The following is a 23,248-nucleotide window of genomic DNA, read 5'->3' on the forward strand; positions in this document are numbered from 1 at the left end:
CATCTGTTATATGATTGTTTTCACTCAGTCTGTGGATTTGAATGATTTACCTTTTTTTCTGTCTGGGCACGTGACATAACCGTTGGCAGCTCCCTACTGCCATCCAGCATTCAGGGGTGACCTGCTACGCTACTGCAGTTCCAAACTGCACCAGTGCAAGGAGGTGACCTAGCCACTGGCTCATTGTTGGGAACCACCGTAGCATACCAACCACTTCTTCAAGCTGGCTGTGCTCTTGGTGGCAGCAGGAGGCTGTTGTGAAGCACAGGAGACTCATGCATGATCTCAAAGGGCAAGAACCAGTTTTCAATTAGCTGGGATCACACCTTTTCAGTGAAACAGAATGAAAAACAGTTGCTAAAATTTAGCAATGTTCCTCCTTCTTCCAGTACCCCTAAGGCACTTTTATCCTCAATTTTAAGTCCCCAAATATGCATCAGTGTAGTTAGTTACTTTTAATTGTATCTGGAACCATTTAATCCACAGCAAAACATTAATCAGTTTTTAGTGATGAAAAGAAAAATTACTCTCTTCAGTACATAATTAAATATATAACAAGCAACAATACCCCCATTATGACAGCTGCCACCCATTCCATATCAAACGGTTCCTACCTTACAGCTTAGGTCTTCATGGCAAATGAATCTGCTCCAGTCCTGAATCCCTGAACCATTACACCAATAACCTGAAAACAGCTTTCGCATCCCGCAACTACCCTCCCAACCTGGTACAGAAGCAAATAGCTAGAGCCACTTCCTCATCCCCTCAAACCCAGAACCTCCCACAGAAGAACCCCAAAAGTGCCCCACTTGTGACAGGATACTTTCCAGGACTGGATCAGACTCTGAATGTGGCTCTCCAGCAGGGATACGACTTCCTCAAATCCTGCCCTGAAATGAGATCCATCCCTCATGAAATCCTCCCCACTCCACCAAGAGTGTCTTTTCGCTGTCCACCTAACCTTCGTAACCTCTTGGTTCATCCCTATGAAATCCCCAAACCACCTTCCCTACCCTCTGGCTCCTACCCTTGTAACCGCCCCTGGTGTAAGACCTGTTCCATGCTCCCTCCCACCACAACCTACTCCAGTCCTGTAACCCGGAAGGTGTACACAATCAAAGGCACAGCCACGTGTGAAAGCACCCACGTGATTTACCAACTGACATGCCTACACTGTGACGCCTTCTATGTGGGAACGACTAGCAACAAACTGTCCATTCGCATGAATGGATACATGCAGACAGTGTTTATTTACAATGAGGATCACCCTGTGTCTAAACATGCCTTGGTGGACGGCCAGCACATCTTGGCACAGTGTTACACCATCCGGGTTATCTGGATACTTCCCACTAACCTGTCAGAACTCCGGAGATGGGAACTTGCCCTTCAGTATATCCTCTCTTCTCGTTACCCACCAGGCCTCAACCTCCGCTAATTTCAAGTTGCCGCCGCTCATACCTCACCTGTCATTCAAAAACATCTTTGCCTGTGTACTTCCGCCTCGACTGACATCTCTGCCCAACCTCTTTGCATTTACATATGTCTGCCTGTGTCTGTATATATATATATGTGTGTGTGTGTGTGTGTGTGTGTGTGTGTGTGTGTGTGTGTGTGTGTGTTTGTGCGCGCGCGCGCGAGTGTATACCTGTCCTTGTTTCTCCCTAAGGTAAGTCTTTCCGCTCCCGGGATTGGAATGACTCGTTACCCTCTCCCTTAAAACCCACATCCTTTCGTCTTTCCCTCTCCTTCCCTCTTTCCTGATGAAGCAACCTTGGGTTGCGAAAGCTTGAAATTCGTGTCTATCTAACAGCACTTTCTCGTTTGGTAAGTTACAGCATCTTTGTTTTTTATATATATTTTCCCACGTGGAATGTTTCCCTAAACAAAGATTCTGTAACTTACCAAATGAAAGCATTGGTACATTGATAGAGACAATAACAAACACAAACAAACACACACACACACACACACACACACACACACACACACACACACACAAAAACTTCAAGCTTTCGCAACCCACAGTTGCTTCATCAGGAAAGAGGGAAGGAGAGGGAAAGACGAAAGGATGTGGGTTTTAAGGGAGAGGGTAAGTAGTCATTCCAATCCCGGGAGCGGAAAGACTTACCTTAGGGGGAGAAAAGGACAGGTATACACTCGCACACACACACACGTATCCATCCGCACATATACAGACACAAGCAGACATATATACTTAACATGTCCCCTGCAGATGTCTTCACTTACCCCAATTGGTAGGGCTACCCTCCACAGTGTACGTGTGCCCTTGTTGTACACCCCTGCTTTAGTTCAATTAATGAAAGTACTACAGATTGGTTTCACTCAGAAGAATGAATGGGTAGCTCAGTCAGCAAAAACCCTAAAGAGTGATTTTAATTTAAAGAATGAATACAAGGTTCAACCAACAGAAAAAACACAGATTGGTTTCATTTTAAAAGAAAAAATGAATAATTCAATCAATATGAAAAACTACAGTGGCCTGAATCAATTGTTTTCACTCAGGTACTCACACAGACTGCATACATTCGAAAGAAATGAATTAATAGTCAAACTGACTGAATTGATTGTTTTCATTTGAGTGCTCCCATAGACTGGTTTCCTTCAAAAGAATGAGTGACTAATTCAGCCAGTACATAAAACTGCAACCAAATGAATCCGTTGTTCTCCAGCAGTTGACTGAATCAATTGTTTTCACTCAATTGTTCCCATCGCTATAAAATTGTGCTACAACTTTGTCAAGGAAAACCTAAAAAACCTAACTTACATTATGCTTGTTGTAGATGTCAATATTTGCATTTCATGGTACAATTTGTTGTTGTGGTCCCTGAAGAATGTTGCAGCTGGTGGACATTGACTTTATTCAGATTTTCACTGCAGACAATTAGTTGAATTATAAGCATGACTGTAAGCATTCACATGCTTGGTGACACTTTGAGTGACAGTAATATCACGCTCTCTCTCTCTTCCCAAATGGGTGGTGATAACGCAAAGGAGGCAGTGAAAGTAAGAATCAAGTATTAGTTGGTTACATTGTATGAATTTATTTATAAATGGTTCGCTAATAAAAATGTAGTGCCTATTTTATGTGAATTTCAGATATAAATCTTTTGTTGATGTAAGTGACAGCACACTACTTTTGTGGATGACTGGCTGTTAGACAAATATTTGCTTAGGTAATGGAGTCAGCTAACCTCTTTGAAAGAACCACAAGCATTGCATTCAGAAACACCACCAGCATGTGCAGTGTGCTACTGATGACCAGAATTTGAGAAATCGTGACTAATTCAGTATTTGTAGAAAATGTTGTTATATTAATTGCAGTTTGATATTCCCTGTAACTATTTGGAATTAAATAATGAAGTATAATAATAATAATCATCATCATTATAGTAGAAAATCAGGATGAAATGTAACAACATTATGAAAAGGACAGTTGCTACTGACCATACAGCGTAGATGCTGAGTCGCCGATAAGCACAGCAGAAAGACTGTTGGAAAGTGTGCTGCTGGCCAACAAGGCTTTCGTCGAAAACAGACAACATGCACACGAACACACACTGACGCAAACGCAACTCACACACACGTAACCACAGTATCTGGCAGTTGAAGCTAGATGGCAAGCAGCAGCACTTGATGGGGGAGGCAGCTGGGTGGTGGGGGTAAGGAGGTGCTGAGCTGGGGGGGGGGGGGGGGGGACCAAAGACTGAGGGTGCATTGGTGGTCCACCAATGCAGCCTCAGTCCTCAGTCTTTTTTATTTCTCTCCTTTTCAGCTAACCCCCTCCCCCCATCCTCCGTCAACCTCCCGACTTCACCTAACTGCCCTAGCGTCTCTTCACTACATCCCTACATGCTCCCACAAGCACCACTTTACCGTCCCATCCTGTGCCCCTACCCTGCTATCCCTCCCCTTCGCCCTCCCCACATCAAACTCCTCCTTACCCCCACCACCCAATTGTGTCTCCTATCATGCACTGCTGCTCGCAGGCTTCACCTGCCAGAGACTGTGGTCGTGTGTGTGTGAGTTGCGTTTGCGTCAGTGTGTGCGGCAGCGTCTATTTTCGACGAAAGCATCAGGGGCTGATAGCCCATTTTCCGACAGTCTTATTGTTGTGCCTATCTGTGACTCAGCATCTCTGCTATATGGCTGAGTAGTAACTGTTCTTTTCATAATATTGTTGTATTATTATAGTAGTTATGCTGTCTGAGTGGCATAAAATATTGTTGACGCTGCTGTTATGTACTTATTACTCTAATCCTTTACAGCGAAACATTCTTATTTTTAAGGGAAATCGTTGTTTCCTTTTAAATAATGTCTTTACTACCAGAGTATGTTGTAGTAGAAGTTGACTACTTTTGATCACTAAACCTCAAGTGCTTCTGGTAATTGTTACAGGCAGTCACAGGTAGTACAGGCACTTCGTGCGTTCTGAGGATGTTGAGAAGCGAAGAGCTGTGGCACTCTGATGCTGGTCCCCCTCCACTGGCTCAGCTTGCTCTCTCCCAGTCCCTAGCAAACTTTGACCTTGTGCACTTACACCGGCAGCTAGCAACAGCACTGCAGATGATGATGGCGTTCAGTATGAGGCTGCCACGACCAATTGCAACACTTTTTGACACAATGGTAAGTGCTCTCTCTCTCTCTCTCTCTCTCTCTCTCTCTCTTTCTCTTTCGATGAGGAGAGATGTGCAGGTTGTTTTCTCTTAATTCAAAGTTAGTATTTTGTGGTTGTTTCTTTTTCTTCACATACAACTAAGTGAACTTTAATGCTCAACTTTGTACCCCCAACTATGCTTCAGCTTAGTAGGTGTGAATTATTGGCCACTCCAAAGAAAGATTCTACTGCCAGAGTCATCAGAATGAGAGGACAAGGCTCGCCCAGAAATTAAATTTCTCATTTTTTTAATTTTGTGTTTTATTTTTTGAGCACAGTTACATGAAAAACTTTAATGGCAACGGACACAGTGATGTATGAGCTATTTTTTGACATAATCACCAACAAAAATGAGACCTTGTCACATTGTGGAATCAACGTTTGTATTCCTGTGTCATAGAAGTCTGCCCTTTGGAAGGGACCACTTGGCACACACTTTTCTGAACATCAGGCACTTAGTGATAGTTTCATCCAACAAGGATTGCGTTATCTGTGGAAAATGATGGCTGAGATCCATAAACGTGGATGCCCTCTTCAATATGGATGCTTTGATGACCTTCGAAAAATTCCCTTCACCATCAGTGCACCACCTGTTTGCTTGTGACCTTTGATCCCCACAACTTACACAGCTGACGGTGAATTTAGATTGCTGCTACATTTTGTGCCTTGGTTAGTTAGATAGTTAGTTAATGTTCCATAGATCAGTTGAACAATTCTTTTATGGGAATGATGTAGAATGAGTTAGTTTCAGGATATGTATACATTATTAATGTTAACTGTAAAGAACCCTTTTTTTAGTCCTATGCATGCAATTCACTTAAAAACAAGTTTTTATTTATTTATATGTATCCTGGCCAGCAGTTTTTGAGCAGAAGCTTGTCAGTGAAGTAGAAGGAGTTATCCAGGAGAAATCATTTTAAGATATATTTAAAACTTGCTTTACTGCATGTCGGACATTTTATGGTGTTGGGTAAATGATCAAAAATTTTTGTTGCTTCACATTTAACTGCTTTCTGAGCCACTGATAGCTTTCTTTAATAATGGATAGTAAAGGTCAATTTTCCCTGTAGTGCTGTAGGTATGAACATCAGTGTTCTTTTGAAATTGTGATGCATTACTTACAATGAATTTCAGTAGTGAATATATGTATTGTGAGAGTGCAGTTAGAATGCCTAGTTCCTCAAAGAGGTACCTACATGGCCTCCATAGGTAGACACCATGTATCTTTCTTACTACTCTCTTGTGTGCAGTCATTACTTTCTTTCTAAGTGATGACTTACCCCAGAAAATTATTCTATAAGACTATATTGAGTGGAAATATGCAAAATACAGTAAACTCTTGGTTATCTGCAGGAAGATTATCAGCTTTGCAGATTATTGATGTCCTATTTCTCCTTTCTTGTTGTTGTTCTTCTTCTTCTTTTATCACTGAATTTTTTTTTAAAATCTGGGAGTGGTTGCAGTGAATGATGATCTCATGTTACAACACGAGGGTAGCAAACAAGTGCTGGATTCTGATTGTTGTAGGACATAGTCATTGGTTTCTGTTAGTGTCAAATAGTATCCGAAAAGCGAAAGCATGTTGTGTTAATGAAATAGGAGAAACTGGAACTAATACACAAATTCAATAAATCCAATATTGATACACAAACTCCGGAATTGATGTTTAGTGTGGGTGAAACTAAAAGAAGACTATCCAGACAGGTCTCGGAAGGCCCAATAGTACCGATCTACCTCATCCTCAGCCAGCAGCATAACTGGATGTGTATATGGAGGGGCATGTTGTCAGCACAACCCTCTCTTGGCCATTATCCATTTTCATGACTGGAACCACTACTACTCAGTCAAGTAGCTTCTCAGTTGGCCTCACAAGGACCGAGAGCACCCCGCTTGCCAACAGCACTTGGCGAGCTCAGACGGTCATCCGTTCAAGTGCTAACCAAACCCGACGGTGTTTAACTTCAGTGATCTAACAGGAACCGTGTTACCACTGCAGCGAGAATGTGGGTGAAACTGTGATCCTTGATATTTGGAAAACCAATGACAAAATAATTCAGTGCACTAGCGTTTTAACAGGGAAGGCTGTAAAAATGTCTACTTAAGCAGAACTGAATAAAGCTGTGTTGTAATGGTTTCAGCAGAAAAGAATAGTACAAGTATCTGGCCCAGTATGTATCACATGAGCCCAGTTTTTCTTCAAAACCTTGGGGTTTTAAGGAGATTTTAATGCATTTTCTTGCTGGTTAACAAGGTTTAAACAGCGTAATGGTATCTGGAGATTGCTATCCAAAGAGGAAAGTTAGTGGGGATAATATGGTTGAATTTTGTAGTGATTTCCAGGAGTTTATAGCATGGGAAAATTTAGAGCTGAAGCAAATAAACCGTGCAGACAAAACTGGGTTGTTTCAGAAGTGTCTGCCAACAAGGACTTCAGCTTTCAAGACAGAGCATAGTGCACCTGGTTATAAATCAAACAAGGAAAGGATAGTGCGGTTCTAGGCGCTGCAGTCTGGAGCCGAGCGACCGCTACGGTCGCAGGTTCGAATCCTGCCTCGGGCATGGATGTGTGTGATGTCCTTAGGTTAGTTAGGTTTAATTAGTTCTAAGTTCTAGGCGACTGATGACCTCAGAAGTTAAGTCGCATAGTGCTCAGAGCCATAGGAAAGGATAGCTGTGTTGTGTTTTGCTGATGGTACAGGACCACTTAAAGTCAAGCTTGGTGTGATAGGTAAAGTTAAAAACAGTGCTGTTTCAAAGGAAAAGAATTGCACAATTTACCCACCCATTATTTTCACCAGAAATGGGCCTAGATGGATCACATAATATTTCAAACATGGTTCCGTAATTGCTTTGTACCACAGGTGCGAGAACATTTAATGTTCAAGAGTCTATCTAGGAGAGCTGTATTGTTACTGGACAGTGTGCCATCGTATCTGGATGAAAGTGTTCTGTTAACAGATGACGAGATGATAGTTGTAAAATATTCACTTCCTAATGCTATAGCCTTAATCCAGCCAGTGGATCAGGGCATCATTGTTGCCATGAAGAAAATTTATAGAGGAAGTCTGCTACAAAAACTTATTGTGAGGGTAGAAATCGTCAAACATTTTAGATACAGTTAACTGTGTTAGACGCAATTTATAAAGTGTTGAACTATAGCCAAGCCTTGGAAAATATTAATCCTAAGATATTGGTGAAATCAGTAATTCTGATGATGGAGAAGACTGCTCATTAGCGCCGTTAGCTGCTGTTTCAAAAAGTACACCAGGATCTGAAACTGTTGACATATAAAATTTTTCTGAATGGTCTGACATCAGCTGCACAGAGCCGGATCGTGAGATGTTGAGTAATAGTACTATTGTTCAGCAAATACAAGGGATATCTGAGGAGATGAATGACAGTGACAAAGATGACAACATTCCTCTAATTCCAGAAACAGTAACCATTCATGTATCAGCATGTAAGTGGGCTAAAGCGTTACTGGACTACCTGGAACATTAAGAAGATGTTGCCCATTCTGACAAGTTGGTGACGCGTAAAGCTCGTAGTGCAATATGTAAAAGACAAGTTAGCTCTCTGAGACAGAAATCAGTTCAAGACTATTTTGTTTAAAACTAGTGTAATGTAAGGTAAAACTGGATTTCTGTTTTTGAACAACCTTAATACAGGACTGTGTATTTTAATTGTGGATCATCCATGGAATTTATGCCCAGTATTCAAGTCCCCAATTACCATGGACAGTTGAGAGTTTACTGTATGTCAGGGTTAATTCACATGTTCCCAAGGTTAGCAATTATATTAAGAGCAAATGTAGCTGAACGTCATTGTTTGAGAAGGTCAGTAATGTGCTTCTTCCAGTTCAAGTTTTCGTCAATATGTACACCCAGAAATTTGGAGCATTCTACCATATTTAACACTCCTGTTCATGTGCTACACTTGTTGTTGGTATGACTCTTATTTGTTGTACAAAATTAACTATAGTGTGCTTTTTTCTTCTAAAATTTAAGGAGAGTCCATTTTCTAATAACCACTTAAGTCTTTGGAAAATATCTTTACCCTATCTTCTGTCACTTTCACTGTAATGGAATTTACTAAAGCACTAGTGTCACATGCAAAAAGTACCAGTTCTGTTTGTTGGATGTTAGCTGAAGGGTTATTCATCCAAAATTGAATCCAAGGACCTTTTGTTATGATTTCCCCCCAGTCACTAAAATTTTCTGCCCCTCCAACATTGTTTGAATTATTCAGAACAACTTTTTGCGTTGTCTTCGTTACATATGATTCAAACCAGCTGTGTGTAAAACTATCAGTCCCATAAAACCTGAATTTTTCTAAGAGTGTAACATGATCTACACAATCAAACATCTTGGAAAGATCACAAAAAATACCAACTGGTGATAATTTATTATTTAACATTATAGTATTTGTTGAAAAAATGTTTATTTACATCTAAATCTACATACATACTTTGTAAACCATAGTGAGGTGCATGGTAAAGGGTACAGTTATTAAGGTACCAGTTGTTAGGGTTTCTTCCTGTTCCATTCACATATGGAGCTCAGGAAGAATGATAATTTGGATGCCTCTATGCGTGCAGCGATTATTCTAATGTTATTCTCATGATACGTAGGGGGTTGTAGTATATTCCTAGAGTCATCATTTAAATCCAGTTCTTGAAACTTTGTTAATAGACTTTCTCGGTATAGTTTATGTCTATCTTCAGAAGTCCTCCAGTTCAGTTCCTTCAGTATCTCTGTGACACTACAAACCTGTGATCATTAATGCTACCATTCTCTATATACGTTCAGTATTCCCTGTTAGTCCTATCTGATAAGGGTACCACAATACACGTGAGCAATATTCTACGTTGGGTAGCGTGAGTGATTTATAAGCAATCTTTTTTTGTAGACTGATGACACTTGCTCACTATTCTCCCAATAAACTGAAGTCTACCACTTGCTTTTCCCATGACTGGACCTATGTGACCATTTCATTTCCTATCCGTACAAGTGTTACACCCAGATATTTGTATGAGCTGGACAATACTCATTGATATTATAGTCACAGGATTTGACAGTTTTTTGTTTTGTAAAGTGAAAAATTTTAAATTTCTGAACATTTAGAACAAGTTGATAGTCTATGCACCATGTTGAAATCTTATCAAGATAAATAGCATTCACAGTTGAATAACCTTTCTAGAATCCAAACTATGATATGCTAAGTGAACTGTTTCTACTTACGTGTGAGACTACTCTTTTCAAATATTTTGGAAAAAAATGTCAGTAGAGAAAGGTCTTGTCACCCTTCTTATGATGAGGTATTTTAAACTGTTTGGAAAATTCCCCGTGCCAGAATGCATTACATATATCCCATTAAGGACATTACTTATTAAGTTGGAACAACTTTTCAGAATTCTGTTTGAAATTCCGTCATCACTACATGAGCTTATGTTTTTTAGAATTTTTTATAATTCCGTTAATATCAGTTAAGGATGTTGGTGCTACATCTAGTTGCTTAAAGTTGTGTGGAAAGACATTTTAATACATTCTCTTGCCTCTTCAACTGAATTGTTTAATCCTGTTTCTGCTGCTACATTAAGAAACTGATTGTTAAAACTACTTGCAACTTGTGAATTACCAGTCACACCATTGTCATTTAGTTTAATTATAATGATTTCTTGTACACTGACTGGATATCCTGTCTCCTATTTGATAATGTCCCATATAGTTTTAACCTTATTGTCTGCGTTATTTATTTCTGCCAGGATATACATACTTCTGGACAACTTAGTGACTTTCCTTAAAATACCACAGCCGGCCACGGTGGTCTTGCGGTTCTAGGCGCGCAGTCCGGAACCGTGCGACTGCTACGGTCGCAGGTTCGAATCCTGCCACGGGCATGGATGTGTGTGATGTCCTTAGGTTAGTTAGGTTTAAGTAGTTCTACGTTCTAGGTGACTGATGACCACAGCAGTTGAGTCCCATAGTGCTCAGAACCATTTGAACCTTAAAATACCACAGTATTTTTTTGTGGTATTCAAGTAATGTTGGATATTGATATAAATTTCCCTCTTACTTTTGCATGAAATGTTAATTCCCTGTGTCATCCATGCCCTGTCTTCTGAATAACTTTTTAGGAAAGCAATTTTCAGATATTGACATAAAATTTTCTAAGGAATAAATTGAGTTTGACATTATCACCTCTTTCACCCGAAACTACCTCTTTTAATGTACTCTTAAAACTCTTGTGTCCTGTCCTCATTAGTAAGCTTCACTGCATTATTCCATGTCGTTTATTTCCATTAATTGTGCATCATGATCAGACAGTCCATTAATTTCAGTACACATTAATTGTTTCAGTCTGAGCACTGTCTACAAAAAATGTTAACAATCAGTTTCTGCATGCAATTTGAAAAATTAGTGGCCTTCAAAGAAAAAGAAGAAGAAGTTAAAGAGAGAAAGTAAGGACAAACAGAAATATAAATGTTGTAGGAAAGTTCTGGGAAATGTAAATACTTTTGGATTACAGGAGACCACTCGCTGGAAAGCAAACCTGCTGATTCATTGATAGGCACATACAAACAGAAAAAAAGCTTGCTAGCTGTCAGAATAAACCTTTTTTGGGCTATAATAAATTATACACACATACACCTACACATACACACGGCTGTGCCCTACAGAGTCTCGGCAGGATGAACAGTGCCAGTGCTGTATTTTGCCAGGTGGGGGCTGTGTCAAGTGAGAGAGAGAGAGAGAGAGAGAGAGGTGGGAGGCAGAAAGAGAAATTGGGGGTTGGTGACTAGCACTCGGAGGGAGGAAGTCAGTATGCCGAATATGAGTGTGAGAGAGATGGGTAGCAGGTACATGGGCTGGGCATGTGATATCAAAGCCAGGGGGGAGTGCCACAGGCTGAAGATGACATGAGGGTGTGAATCGGAAAGGGGTGATTGACAGAGGATAGGCCAGGATGATTACGGGAGTGAAGGGTATGTTGCAGGAATAACTCCTATCTTTGTAGTTATCCATCCTACCCAACACAAACCTCACCACAACTACAATCCAGCTGACACCATGTAGGGACATGGGAATGGGCATTAGCTCAAAAAAAATATCGCTCTGAAAGCTGGCAGGATTTTTTTCTTTTTGTGCATGTGTTTATATCTATGACTCAATGCTTTTGCTTTTCAGTGAGAAGTAACCTGTACTCCAAAAATATATTTAAAAGAAGGAAGCTCATTTTAATGGTATTTGCTGCACTAGGAATATGTTCATTAAAGTTAAAACTGATTGTGTGTACATATCCTGTAAACCAATTCATTCCTCATCATTTTGATACAAAAATCATTCAAATCATCTATGGAACAACTGCTTCTGCAGAAAGAAAAAGCTCTATGGGTGGACGAAATGTTCCTGGGCAAGGCTACAAGTAGCACTGAATCTCCCTGAAGCTCCCAGGAGTTCGCGTGACACTCCTAATGTGAGAAACCCATAAGATACTATGTAAGTGTTAGCTCAGGAACTTTTGGTAACTCCCCCCCCCCCCGACACACACACACACACACACACCTGATAAAATCTTAAATGACACTGCTGTTGAGCTGTGAGACCCACATTAGAAATTATCTTATTTCTTTTTTAGTGAAAATTTCTGTTTTTCCTTGTTCTGTGGCTTATGAAGTGATAAAAATAAGAAATTATGTTGAGGAGGAGTGTCTGAAGTTTTTAATGTATAAACTGCACTTAATTGCAAAACGCCGGTTTTTTGGTCACCAGCATTTTGGCAGCACAGTAAAATGGTATTATCATCTATTAACTGTAGATTCTACAACTGCTGAAACATTGCTGTCTTTGTCTCACAGATGGGAAGGTGGAAATTCAGACATTGCACAGGATAGTAACAATTCTGTTGTTTGTATGTTTTTCAGAAGACTAAAGAAAAAACAGGAGAGTAAGTGTGAAACACATATATGTGAAAGGAAGTGCCAAACTTGCAGATTAACTAGTAAAAACACACATGAAAAATGTAGATAAAAGTTACATTACAGAAAACATTATATAGTCCTACTAGGTACTTAAGAAAATACACAGAATAAACTGTAATTTCATAAAGAAAAGTTTGTAATGTTCATTTGTTTCTTCTTTGCCACAGCTGCAGTATACACTGTACCCTCAAAACTGAATAAATCTTTCATTATTTTGTCAGAAACTTTATGGCCTTCTGCTCTGCGTTGCCTAAACCAGTGCAACAAACAGTCTTCCACATCCTCATATTTTCCACGGTGAATGTGTGTCCAAGTACTATTAGCAGTTTTGAATACACTTGTCCAGTCTTCAGTTTCCTTTGCGTCAAGTGCAATGGAATTTAAGGTAATTCCTAATTCCTTGGCAATATCCACTCACTTTCAATTGGTATCATCCCTCACTGTACAGTTCTGCATCTGACGTTTACACTCACTCGAATTGCTCGGTGCATGTAGTTCCGCTAAGTCCATTGGATGTCAATACAGCTGCTTTGGACTGAGGGAATAATCACACTCAACTTCCATGACGCTCATTTGAGCATTGCACGCTCAAATTACCTGGCTGTCTACTGTAGCTACCCAAGTGCCGCTCAGTTGCCCATTGTAGGATCACAGTGCTTGAACCTGAGGTGAAGGAGAGTGCAAAAGTGAAACTTGATTCGAAATAATATCTCCTGAGTGCAAAAGACAGTGGATGTAATAATGTTTGGGAGAGATTTTCATTAGTGACTGATGAGGATGTCAGCTACATGTACTGTAGCAAGTGCTCTCTTCTCCTGTCTTAGAGATCTGCCACTACACATCTGAAGGCACATGTCTACAGAGCATGATAAAGTGTATGTTCTGAAGCATTAGTAGTTTCAGTGAAAGCTACAATAATTGAAAAGGTGCGTAGAAATGTATGCCCGAGACCTTCATCCATTTGCATTAACATTAGGTGTAGGATTTCTCGCTTTATGTCAGGAGGTTGTAAGTGCCAGTTCAGAACTGGGACATGTAGATGTTTCCAAAATTTTGCCTCATCTTATGATGGTAGTATGAAACACTGAAAGACAAGCTGATGAAATTCGAGTGAGTATGATGCCCAGCTTTATACAGGAAATAGACGTGAATGCATGAGGATGTACAGCAGAAATGTGGACCGATACATATGGGGACATGTGTTACCTATCTAGTACTGTGCACTTTGATTATCAAGATGAAGTACTGCGAAATATGGTATTGGTGACAACTCACTTTTCTGAAAAGAAAAAAAAAAAAAAATATGACAAATTTATTAAGAACTACATTGAGGAAACATTATTCAAATTTTTGAGAGTAAATCCCTAGCATTTTAATAAAATTTCATTTGCCACTGACCGAGGCACTAATATATGGAACCCACTGCAATCCATTCAGCACTATGCATGCATTACACATTTTGAACACAGTCCTGAAACACAAGTTGGATTTGATAAATGAGTGTGGAGTGGTTTATCCCATGACTTATTCTGATAAAGACAGTGTCCCTATTGTGGAGAAAACTGGTGAAGTGAATTCAGTGCAGACAAAATTGAAGCAAGAAACAGAGTGTAAGTGGGACAGCTTGTTTAGAATGCTACTGTGTGTAGTAAGGCAGTACAACAAAATCCTGGAACTGCTTCCAGAGAGAAGCATCTCTGAAAAACGTACTGGTTACGACAAGAACATTGCAAAAGAACCCATGACATTTGTAGAGCCTTTCAAAGATGCGATGAGAATGCTGGAAGGTGACAAGTTTCCAACAATTCAGTTTGTTTTGTTATGGATGCACAAACTGAAAAGTCTTTGTAACACAGAGCCTGAAGATACATAGGTACACACATTTAAATTACTGTAGACACACCTAATGTTTAGCAAATGAAAACTGCGCTTAATTGCAAAATTCAGGGTATTTCGGTTACCAGCATTTTGGCAGCACAGTAAAATGGCCATATCACCATCTATTAACTGTAGATTCTACAATCGCTGAAACATTGTTGTCTTTGTCTCACAGATAAGAAGGTGTAAATTCCGACACTGCACAGGATAGTAACGATTCTGTGGTCATCCCTCCGATTACAGAAAATTATGTCTTTATCTGATAGAGATGAGACATTAAATACTGAGCGTCAAATGTGCGATGAAATATCGGTTTCTGATAAGCTAAAATAAAATTATAACGTGGATGTAACATCTTACCCTGCTTTTGTTGTATCTGTAGATATTTATTTATAACTGTTGAGAGACTGTCAGCTACACTCAGCAGCCGAGAAAATGAAGTATCTGTTTTCAGAGTGACTAGATTGTGGTACGCGTCACACTCAATCTAGTGACGAAGTTGACTTGTACCCAACCTGAATGGGTAGTTGTGACGATGGAGATCGTCTTGAAAGGTGAAATCGTAACTGTAGTGTTTCCCATACCTCTCAAATTCAGCGAGAAGAATGTTTTGTGTTCCAGCCTCAAATTTGAACAGTGAAAGAAATTTCAGTGCAGTTCAGAAAATTATCTCAGATGGATGAAGCAAACTTAGCTGAAATGAGTCGTTTCATTGTAATTTCACCAACAGGGAATAATTTGGAGGCTATTTTGCTATTGCTAGATTTCTAATTTGTTTGGCAATCAAGTTCACTAACATACATTTGAATCAATAAAGCAGAAGGTGTTATATAAAACAGTAATTGAAATTTTCATTATGAGACCAACAAAAATTGGTAGTTACATAGTTTTCTTGTGAAACTGGAAATTGTTTCCAAATATTTGATATTGCATAAAGCACACTGTTTTCTCTAGTGGATCATAACAGTTTCACTATTAGACATTACTACCCTGAAATATACATCTACAGCATAACTAATGTGATGTGAGTAGTTCCATCAGCTGGAGGGAGTATGTCAGAAATGGCACTGGCCCACAGACAGGCAGAGCTGCCACTATAACAGTTTCAACCGCAGCACTAGAGCAAGCTGCCTCTGCCCTCCCCACCCCACAGCACTTCATTTAACCGTAGTCTGCCCACTTCGAGCATTCGTTCTCTGGCAAGCCGTGAATGAGTGTGGTGGGCACAAGCGAGCAAAACACCTTATTTGCAGACAGCTGTTTCACTGCACTGAAAAGTCATAGTTTTTCAGCAATCATAATGCTTTTCTTCTTTCTTTCCCTTATAATATTCATTTGTCACCATAATCAGAAATACAGTAATTATGGTACAGTAGCCTATACAGTAGACTTCATGAAGTAGTCGCATTTAATATGTGTGTTACTTCACTGAATACAGATAAACTAATGATGTGCTGTGATGTGCTTTGGGATACATTAATGACATGCAACAATACTTGTTCAGTTGCACCCTAATGCTGACTCACCAGAGTTTGTGTAACTTCAGAAAAAAAAAAATGACTGCTACACCTAGTACTAACTTTTCGTATAGCTATTGCCACCACCTAACTGTAAGTTTCATACTGTATACTTTTTTATACTGAACAGTATATGCAAAACAACTGGTTTTTGGATGACTCTGTTGTTATATATCTGCCAGTAAAACAATCTCAAGTCTGCCACATTAAAAATTAAACTTTAGATGGCTTCAAGCACTCCCTACAATGTGATTTTCTAGTTGACAATGCACCACAGGCAACTTCAACTGCAACTACACCTCTCTGTCTGCAGTGCGATGTTAGTACACGGAGCTTCAGAGCTTACCAATCCTATCCCTACAAGCCCCTTCTCAAACTGCATGTCATAACTTGCGTACATTGAGGGCATTTCTCCAGGACTGAAGAAAAAGTATAAGAAAAAAAATGTATAAGTGAAAAACATATAAATGAAGCTTTACTGTATAGCTATTACTACAGGGATTAGTGTGGTCTATGGAAAACTGCTGAAATCAAGCCAAGGGTAGAGTTATGTAGGAATGAGTTCTATATTTTGCCTTGTACTTAATTTTTATTTTGAGATTTGTCTTGAACAGAACTTAGAATACTTCTGGATACATACATAATTATCTAAAATATGCCAATTTTTTTAACTTTCTGTATCTTGCAGTGCCAGGCAGCAATGTTTACAGATATGAGCTCAAACCCCCAACTACCTGGGCACTCACCTAATCCAAAGTTACTGAACAGCCGTACACAGTTCCTCCTGCGAGTCATTTCAGCTGCTATGCAGATGATACGGCCTGTTGATGGACTGGAAGATGCCACTTCATCCAAGGCAAGTTTAATTTTAGAAACCAAAGATTTTCTAAAAATTATAGCCAGTCTACTCAATATCACTTTGTACATTGCCTATTCAAAGAATCCAAGAGAGAATGTTTTTGTCTTCTGGGTCCTTCAGAAGTCCTTTTGACAGTATCATGAATCCGTTTTTGCATTCAATTTTTTGCCTGTAAAATAGCTGTACTTTATCAAAAAAGAAATGAGCAGAAAAAGAACCCACACTGGACTCGCATTCGGGAGGACGACGGTTCAATCCCGTCTCCGACCATCCTGATTTAGGTTTTCCGTGATTTCCCTAAATCGTTTCAGGCAAATGCCGGGATGGTTCCTTTAAAAAAGGGCACGGCCGATATCCTTCCCAATCCTTCCCTAACCCGAGCTTGCGCTCCGTCTCTAATGACCTCGTTGTCGACGAGACGTTAAACACTAACCACCACCAGAAAAAGAACCAATGTAAAAGAGGTAAAGCAGACTATAGACAGAAATAAAGACAGAGAGGATAATAAAGAAAATTAACTTATTTGGATGAGAGAAAGAAGCAAGCAAAAGAGACATAATAGTTAAAGGTATAAGTCACCTGCCAGTCTATTTGTCTTCAATAATCATGCAACGTAACAGTGTAGGTTACAATACTCTGTCCACCAGTGTGTTTTATCAATCCAAATCGAAACGGTGTTGGCCATCAAGTGGCACAATTCACAGCTGGACACAGGATGTTCGAGTTCAGTGGCTTCTTCACAATCCATGCCATCTGAGTACTTCTCCCCAGCATCAGCTTTTCTTGATTACGCAGATGGGAGTTACTCATGCAACACAGCCTTCAGTTCCGTGTTCCTCCTAGCCTCAGTCTCCGCAAACCCACCGGACCCACACCCTCTACCCAATAGTGTCCCCTTCCTTTGTCCTATCACTCCCTCCCATTTCACACCTTCACATAATCATTATTGAGCCCTTCGTGATCTCACCAGCTCCAGTGCCCATGTGTCACATTCTTTTCCCCTGTACCTGCTGCTTGCCCCCCCTTCCCCATTCCCTGTTCATATCCTGCACACCAGGTGCCTCTCTCTGAGCTGCTTACCATCCCTCCCCAATCCCTCCTCCTGCTACCCATCTCTATCATGCTCTACCCACTATCCAGTTCCAGCAGTGTGTGTATAGCCAGCCCAGTATAGTCACACAAGTGTGTCTGTGTAGAAAGGGGGGAGGGGGGGGGGGGGTGAATGCGTGTAATTTCTAACAGAAAAAGAGACAGAGCTCAAAAGCTAGTGAACACTGTTTTCTGTTATGTGTGTCCACATATCAGTCTGCTGTAGGTTAGTGGTTGCGGTTCCCTTATTTTACACAGTTTTCCATTCAGCAATTTCCATTATTGCCATGAATCTTCATAGATATGTCATTCTAGATTGCTCAGTATTTATCTTGCTGATTTGCAAGTAATACATTATTCAAACTAGCTTTAACTAAAGTATTTACTCAGCAGCACTCATCACTTAATGACCGAACACAATGTGTTAAATCTCCACAGTGTACTGACCTGACTGCACTCTCCTTCTGAAAACATTTTCTTGCTTTATTGTTCTTCTCCTTGTGAGACTACTGCTACCTACACAAGGTCCATTCCATCAAAAGAAAAGCCACCTGTGTAGCAACTACTTTGATATATCAGCTATGTGCAAAAAGAAAGCGTATTCCCTCCACACCCATATTTGCATGGCAACTATCAAAAAATGTTTTACTGCAGGTTCTGCAAAATGCTTAGTTTACTACTTGGGCCACACAGGCTGTTGTTGTCCATACATATGTACATCCATACACTCATTAATGTGGTTTAGTCAGAGACTTTGTAAATGGAGAGCTTTTTTAAAAGTAATGCTTAGGTTAAGAAGGTGGAGAACAGTGCCATGGCAATGCATGGGGGAAAATCTCACTGACAGTCTGGAGGAGTACTAGGGCAGAACCCTGTTGCAGAGCACACTATGCAAGGCTAGTTATGACCTTGATATTTGTTCTCCCTTCCAGTATCTGTTCCTCACTTATTCTCAGGTGGGTATTTGTTCTACAAAAATCACTTGGTCTCAGATTCAGATATTTTTTCTAGTCTTTCTGTCTTTTCTTCTGATGTTTCTTTTCCTTGGATTTCATTTTATTATATTTTTTCCTCCCTCAACCATTTTTAAAGAACTTGGTTGTTCCTTTTTTGACTTGTTTATAGTGTATTTTCTCTCCTCTTTTACTTACTGCTTCATCTTTTCAAATCTCATCCATTACCAACAATACATTTTTCCTTTCTCATATTGCCCAGTAAGTGAGCTTGGCCAAGAGTTCCGGGCGAATTTTCCGGTAACAGGAGCCTTTAGTTTTGAAAAGTAGCAGTTTTGAGTCTTTCTACATGTTTCATCTGCTGCCTTTTGGTAAGCAGATATTTCTGTTTGCCTATTATTATGAATGTCATAGACAGTTTGGTTGTAACTATAATACGTCTTCTCTCTCACCTTTCTTTCAATGTCTGTGGCCACAGTGGTTTAAGGTGAGAGATTTTAAACATTTCCTTCTAAACGGTATGCTTTTCAGAGCCACTGGTGCACTAGAATCCTGAATGCCGTCATGCTGTATAGAGTTAGGTTCTTTCCAAAAGATATGGATTAGTCGTGTATGGTCTTATGTGTTAGCTACTTAGAAAGTCACCAGTCCAGTCTGTGATTCCTGTTTGCATGATCAAGCTTAAGACTAAATACTGTAGATCATCTGCTGAGAGTTGAACTAAACTTTGTGGACACGTAAGTTTTCACAGAGCCATTTTTGTCAGCTTGAGGAATACAAGTAGGCACCCAAAAATAAATAGAATTTTTTTCTGTGGGTAAATGTCATGTTCTGCCTAGCCATAATTTGTGTGGAAACATCAGTTAGGTCAAAGTGTGAGGTTTTGCAAATGTATTTTCCAGTTATTTTTGTTTCAACTTCTTGCATGTCCTGAAAATATTGCCCATTTTTGCCCATTTTTTTCTGGAGAGACAGGAAAAGCTATAGGGGGCTATATTAGGATGGATGGTAAACTTCTGTACTCCCCCCACCCAAACCTTAGTCCTCCCCACCCCTACCCTCCGTATTGCTCATAACTAATCCTGCAATAGTATATCATGAACCCACTCACTAATTGTAGTAAGTAAACATCAGTGTTAAGTAATTATCAAGTACATTTAATAAATTTGTCACTATGTTCCATAATTTACTCTAATGTGTGCTCTTTAATGAAACTTGGTTGAAGCATATCATATTCTTTCCTGTAAGCTGCGCAGATATTTTACCCCAACCATGCAGGGCACAATCCGTTGTAATCATAAAATTTGCACTGGGCATCATACAAAGCAACTGGAATGAAACCTTAAAACAAAACATTTTGTGGATCCATAACTCCAATCAGTATTTCACCCCCAAAAATTCACCAATTAAACATTTTGTTTCTTTAATAACCATTAGAGAAATTAGCATACATTAACATGTGTAATCAAGAAATAAGAATGTAATGATTTATTGTGTGCTATTTTTATTGCCTTTATATGCACAAAGATTTAGGAGATATTAATTTATAAATTTATTTATTTATTTACATATGAATGTATGAAATGAGGTCCTGAAACTTAGTAATAATTAATTGTTATCAATTACAGGGAGTACAGCTTGATACCACAGTTGCTGTGCAGTGGATGAGTAAATGCTATTATCTTGCTTCTGTCTGGGGTGTATATAGTGATGACTTAAGGAGACATCAAGTATGTGAACTTTATGCCAGTGGCTATGACAGACTGGCAGAAGAAGTAAGTACCGCTCGGCAAGGTAGCACTGGAGCCAGGATGAACAGTATTGATGAATTTTCTTCCAATAATGAAAAAGTGTAATACTGAGCAGCATTGAATTTTTAAATGCTTACAATTATATATATTTATATGTGATGTCTGTTCTTTTGGACATGTCCGAAGCTGGGAACTACTTTGGCTGCGAGTGGGGATTGATTTAAATCAAAGATGAAAGCTGGAAATTTGTGCTGGACTGGGATTTGAAGCTGGGTCTCCTGCTGGCTACAGTGAAACTCCACTGTTACACTTTTCCAAGGGACTTTAAAAAGATGGTGTATAATGTGGGAAAAGTTGCATACAGAATATTCCTTTGCATTTTTGCACTTTATGTATGATATATGTACATAATAGCCATCAAAATACTTGTCAGGGACTTAGTTATTATCTAATAGAGGTTTATTACCTAATAAAGGTTTATTGTGAAATATAAACTGCTGGTGTAACTGGAACTGGTATCTGTCTGGGAAGTTGAAACATTTTACTTAATTTCATACATCATTATCAGTGTTTTTGGGAAGCATGCAGCTGTTATCCATTATTTAAATAATGGAATTCTGCACCACTTACATATTTTTTCATGCTTAGAACGGTGCATTTCAAGAATTTTTCCAAGTTCTCAAGTGCAAATATTTATGTAAGTGTTTTGTGCGGTGTTTGCATATGTGTTGTTCTGCATCTCTTGCACTGTAGTTGTCTCTTTGAGGTTATCAGGTGCTGTGCTTCCTCAGTTATGTGGAAAACCGCACATATGCAAACTATCACTCATATTGTTTATTTGTGAAACATTGCAAAAAATACATATGTAAGTATTGCACTTGACAGTGAGAATAAATTCTCGAAACATGTCATGCTAAGCATGAAAAAAATATGTAATTGGTGCTGTGTTAAAACCAAAAACATTTGAGTAACACAAAGTCAGCAAAGGTATCAACTATCACTACATGTGGCCAAACAACGAAACACACTAAATATGGATCAACAAAGGTGTCATAACACTCACAACAATCACAAAGTTACGCAGTCAAAACAGAGAAAGTTTGGAAATGGTTGTGATTGGCCATGATGTCTTTATTCGAACAAACCTAGTTACTCCCATCAGCCACCGTGCCAGATAGAGTTTGGCAGTGACAGGAGATAAGGCACAAATTGTTCCAACTTTTACCCATTTACCAGTTCATGTCCACTGAATAGAGTGCCCTGGTGTTAAGGAATTAACATTTTTTCATAAGGCTAAATGTTGTGAAAATTATAAATACAATAACTCAAAATTGAGTCTGAATTAACATTGTAGCCATAAGAAATTTGACACGAGCAATTAAAAAAAATTGTAAACAGAGGGAAAACATTAATTCTGGGAACATAAAAGTGGGGTTTTACAGTATTGAAATCAGTAGGAAAAGTGCATCTGCCAAGTAAGCAGGAGACCGGGGTTTGAATCAACCTTTCCCATCGATTTAAATCAACATCTGCTCACAGCCATTGTCTGCAATTCATTGGTGACTTACAACTGTGTTTGAGGATTATAAACCTGCTGTCTTTCATGAAAGTTTACGGTTGACTTTTTGCTGCTGTTTCTGAAATTATCTCAGTTTTTGTGGTATATAGATGGAGCCTTCTCAGAAAAAGACTTATTATGTGGTGATTCGTTTTGGTTATGATTATAAATGAAGTTTTCCAGATTGTAATTTTATATACCAGTATCTAATCAGTAAACAGTCTCAGAATAGCCTGATGTGATGTTAAGTTGAAGTATATTTATTGGCAGTGACACCACACTGGTGGGGTTTTGGACATTAGTCATGGTTTGTATTGCTAGAGCTGTGTGTAATACTTTGTAGAATGCATAACTATGTCTGAAGAACATTAAAGATCCAAATTACATTGTAATTTAGCTGAACAAAATATGTAATGTGCGACTAAACAATTGAAAAATGAGAAGTATAAAAATAAATTTAGTTTCTGTTGTAATTTTAGCAAAGGACTCTTTATTATGTCAAACAGAACAGAAACAAAGATTAGCTAACAGAGTTGTTCAAAATTCAAAATAATAAAAAAGAAGAGGCCAAGTGTCAAGACAGACACAACAAAAGCAAAGGCAATGTGGGAGAGTGATTCATTTTTTTTATGTGGTAACTTTCTATGATACCTTGAGTATGTACCTCTATTCCCTTAGACAACTTAATGTTAAAGTTCAAGCTTCAAAGCTTTTCTGCAGTTAAAGTGTCAGTCAGTGACAAACATGTCCATTGCAGCTGCAACGGTGGCATTAGTAATTCGCATTCATAGTTCAAGAGCTTGATACATAACTAAAAGAAATCAAAGATCACATCAGTCTTCACAGAAGATTTTTGTAACACATAGGAAGTGGAATGTGGTTAGTTTGTTTTTCTGTATTGTCACTCCCACTCAGTTTCTGGATATCTCCAGTACTTCTGAATATAAACCAGTGAGGTATTAGAGATATGTTACATCATTGAAACGA

The 23,248-nt window shown here is 39.2% G+C and overlaps 1 protein-coding gene across 2 annotated transcripts in view; it reads left to right on the forward strand.

Annotated features, from left to right (window-relative positions):
• LOC126195001 (rab3 GTPase-activating protein non-catalytic subunit) overlaps window positions 1-23,248 on the forward strand; it is a 190,180-nt gene that overhangs the window by 151,965 nt on the left and 14,967 nt on the right. For both annotated transcript variants that reach the window (XM_049933421.1, XM_049933422.1), the window contains exons 21-23: window positions 4,417-4,644; window positions 16,740-16,911; window positions 20,585-20,727. In XM_049933421.1, the coding sequence (XP_049789378.1) occupies window positions 4,417-4,644; window positions 16,740-16,911; window positions 20,585-20,727 (543 nt within the window). The remainder of the gene's footprint in view (window positions 1-4,416; window positions 4,645-16,739; window positions 16,912-20,584; window positions 20,728-23,248) is intronic.

The sequence above is a fragment of the Schistocerca nitens genome, chromosome 7, assembly GCF_023898315.1.
Source record: "Schistocerca nitens isolate TAMUIC-IGC-003100 chromosome 7, iqSchNite1.1, whole genome shotgun sequence".
Taxonomy (NCBI): Eukaryota; Metazoa; Arthropoda; class Insecta; order Orthoptera; family Acrididae; genus Schistocerca; species Schistocerca nitens.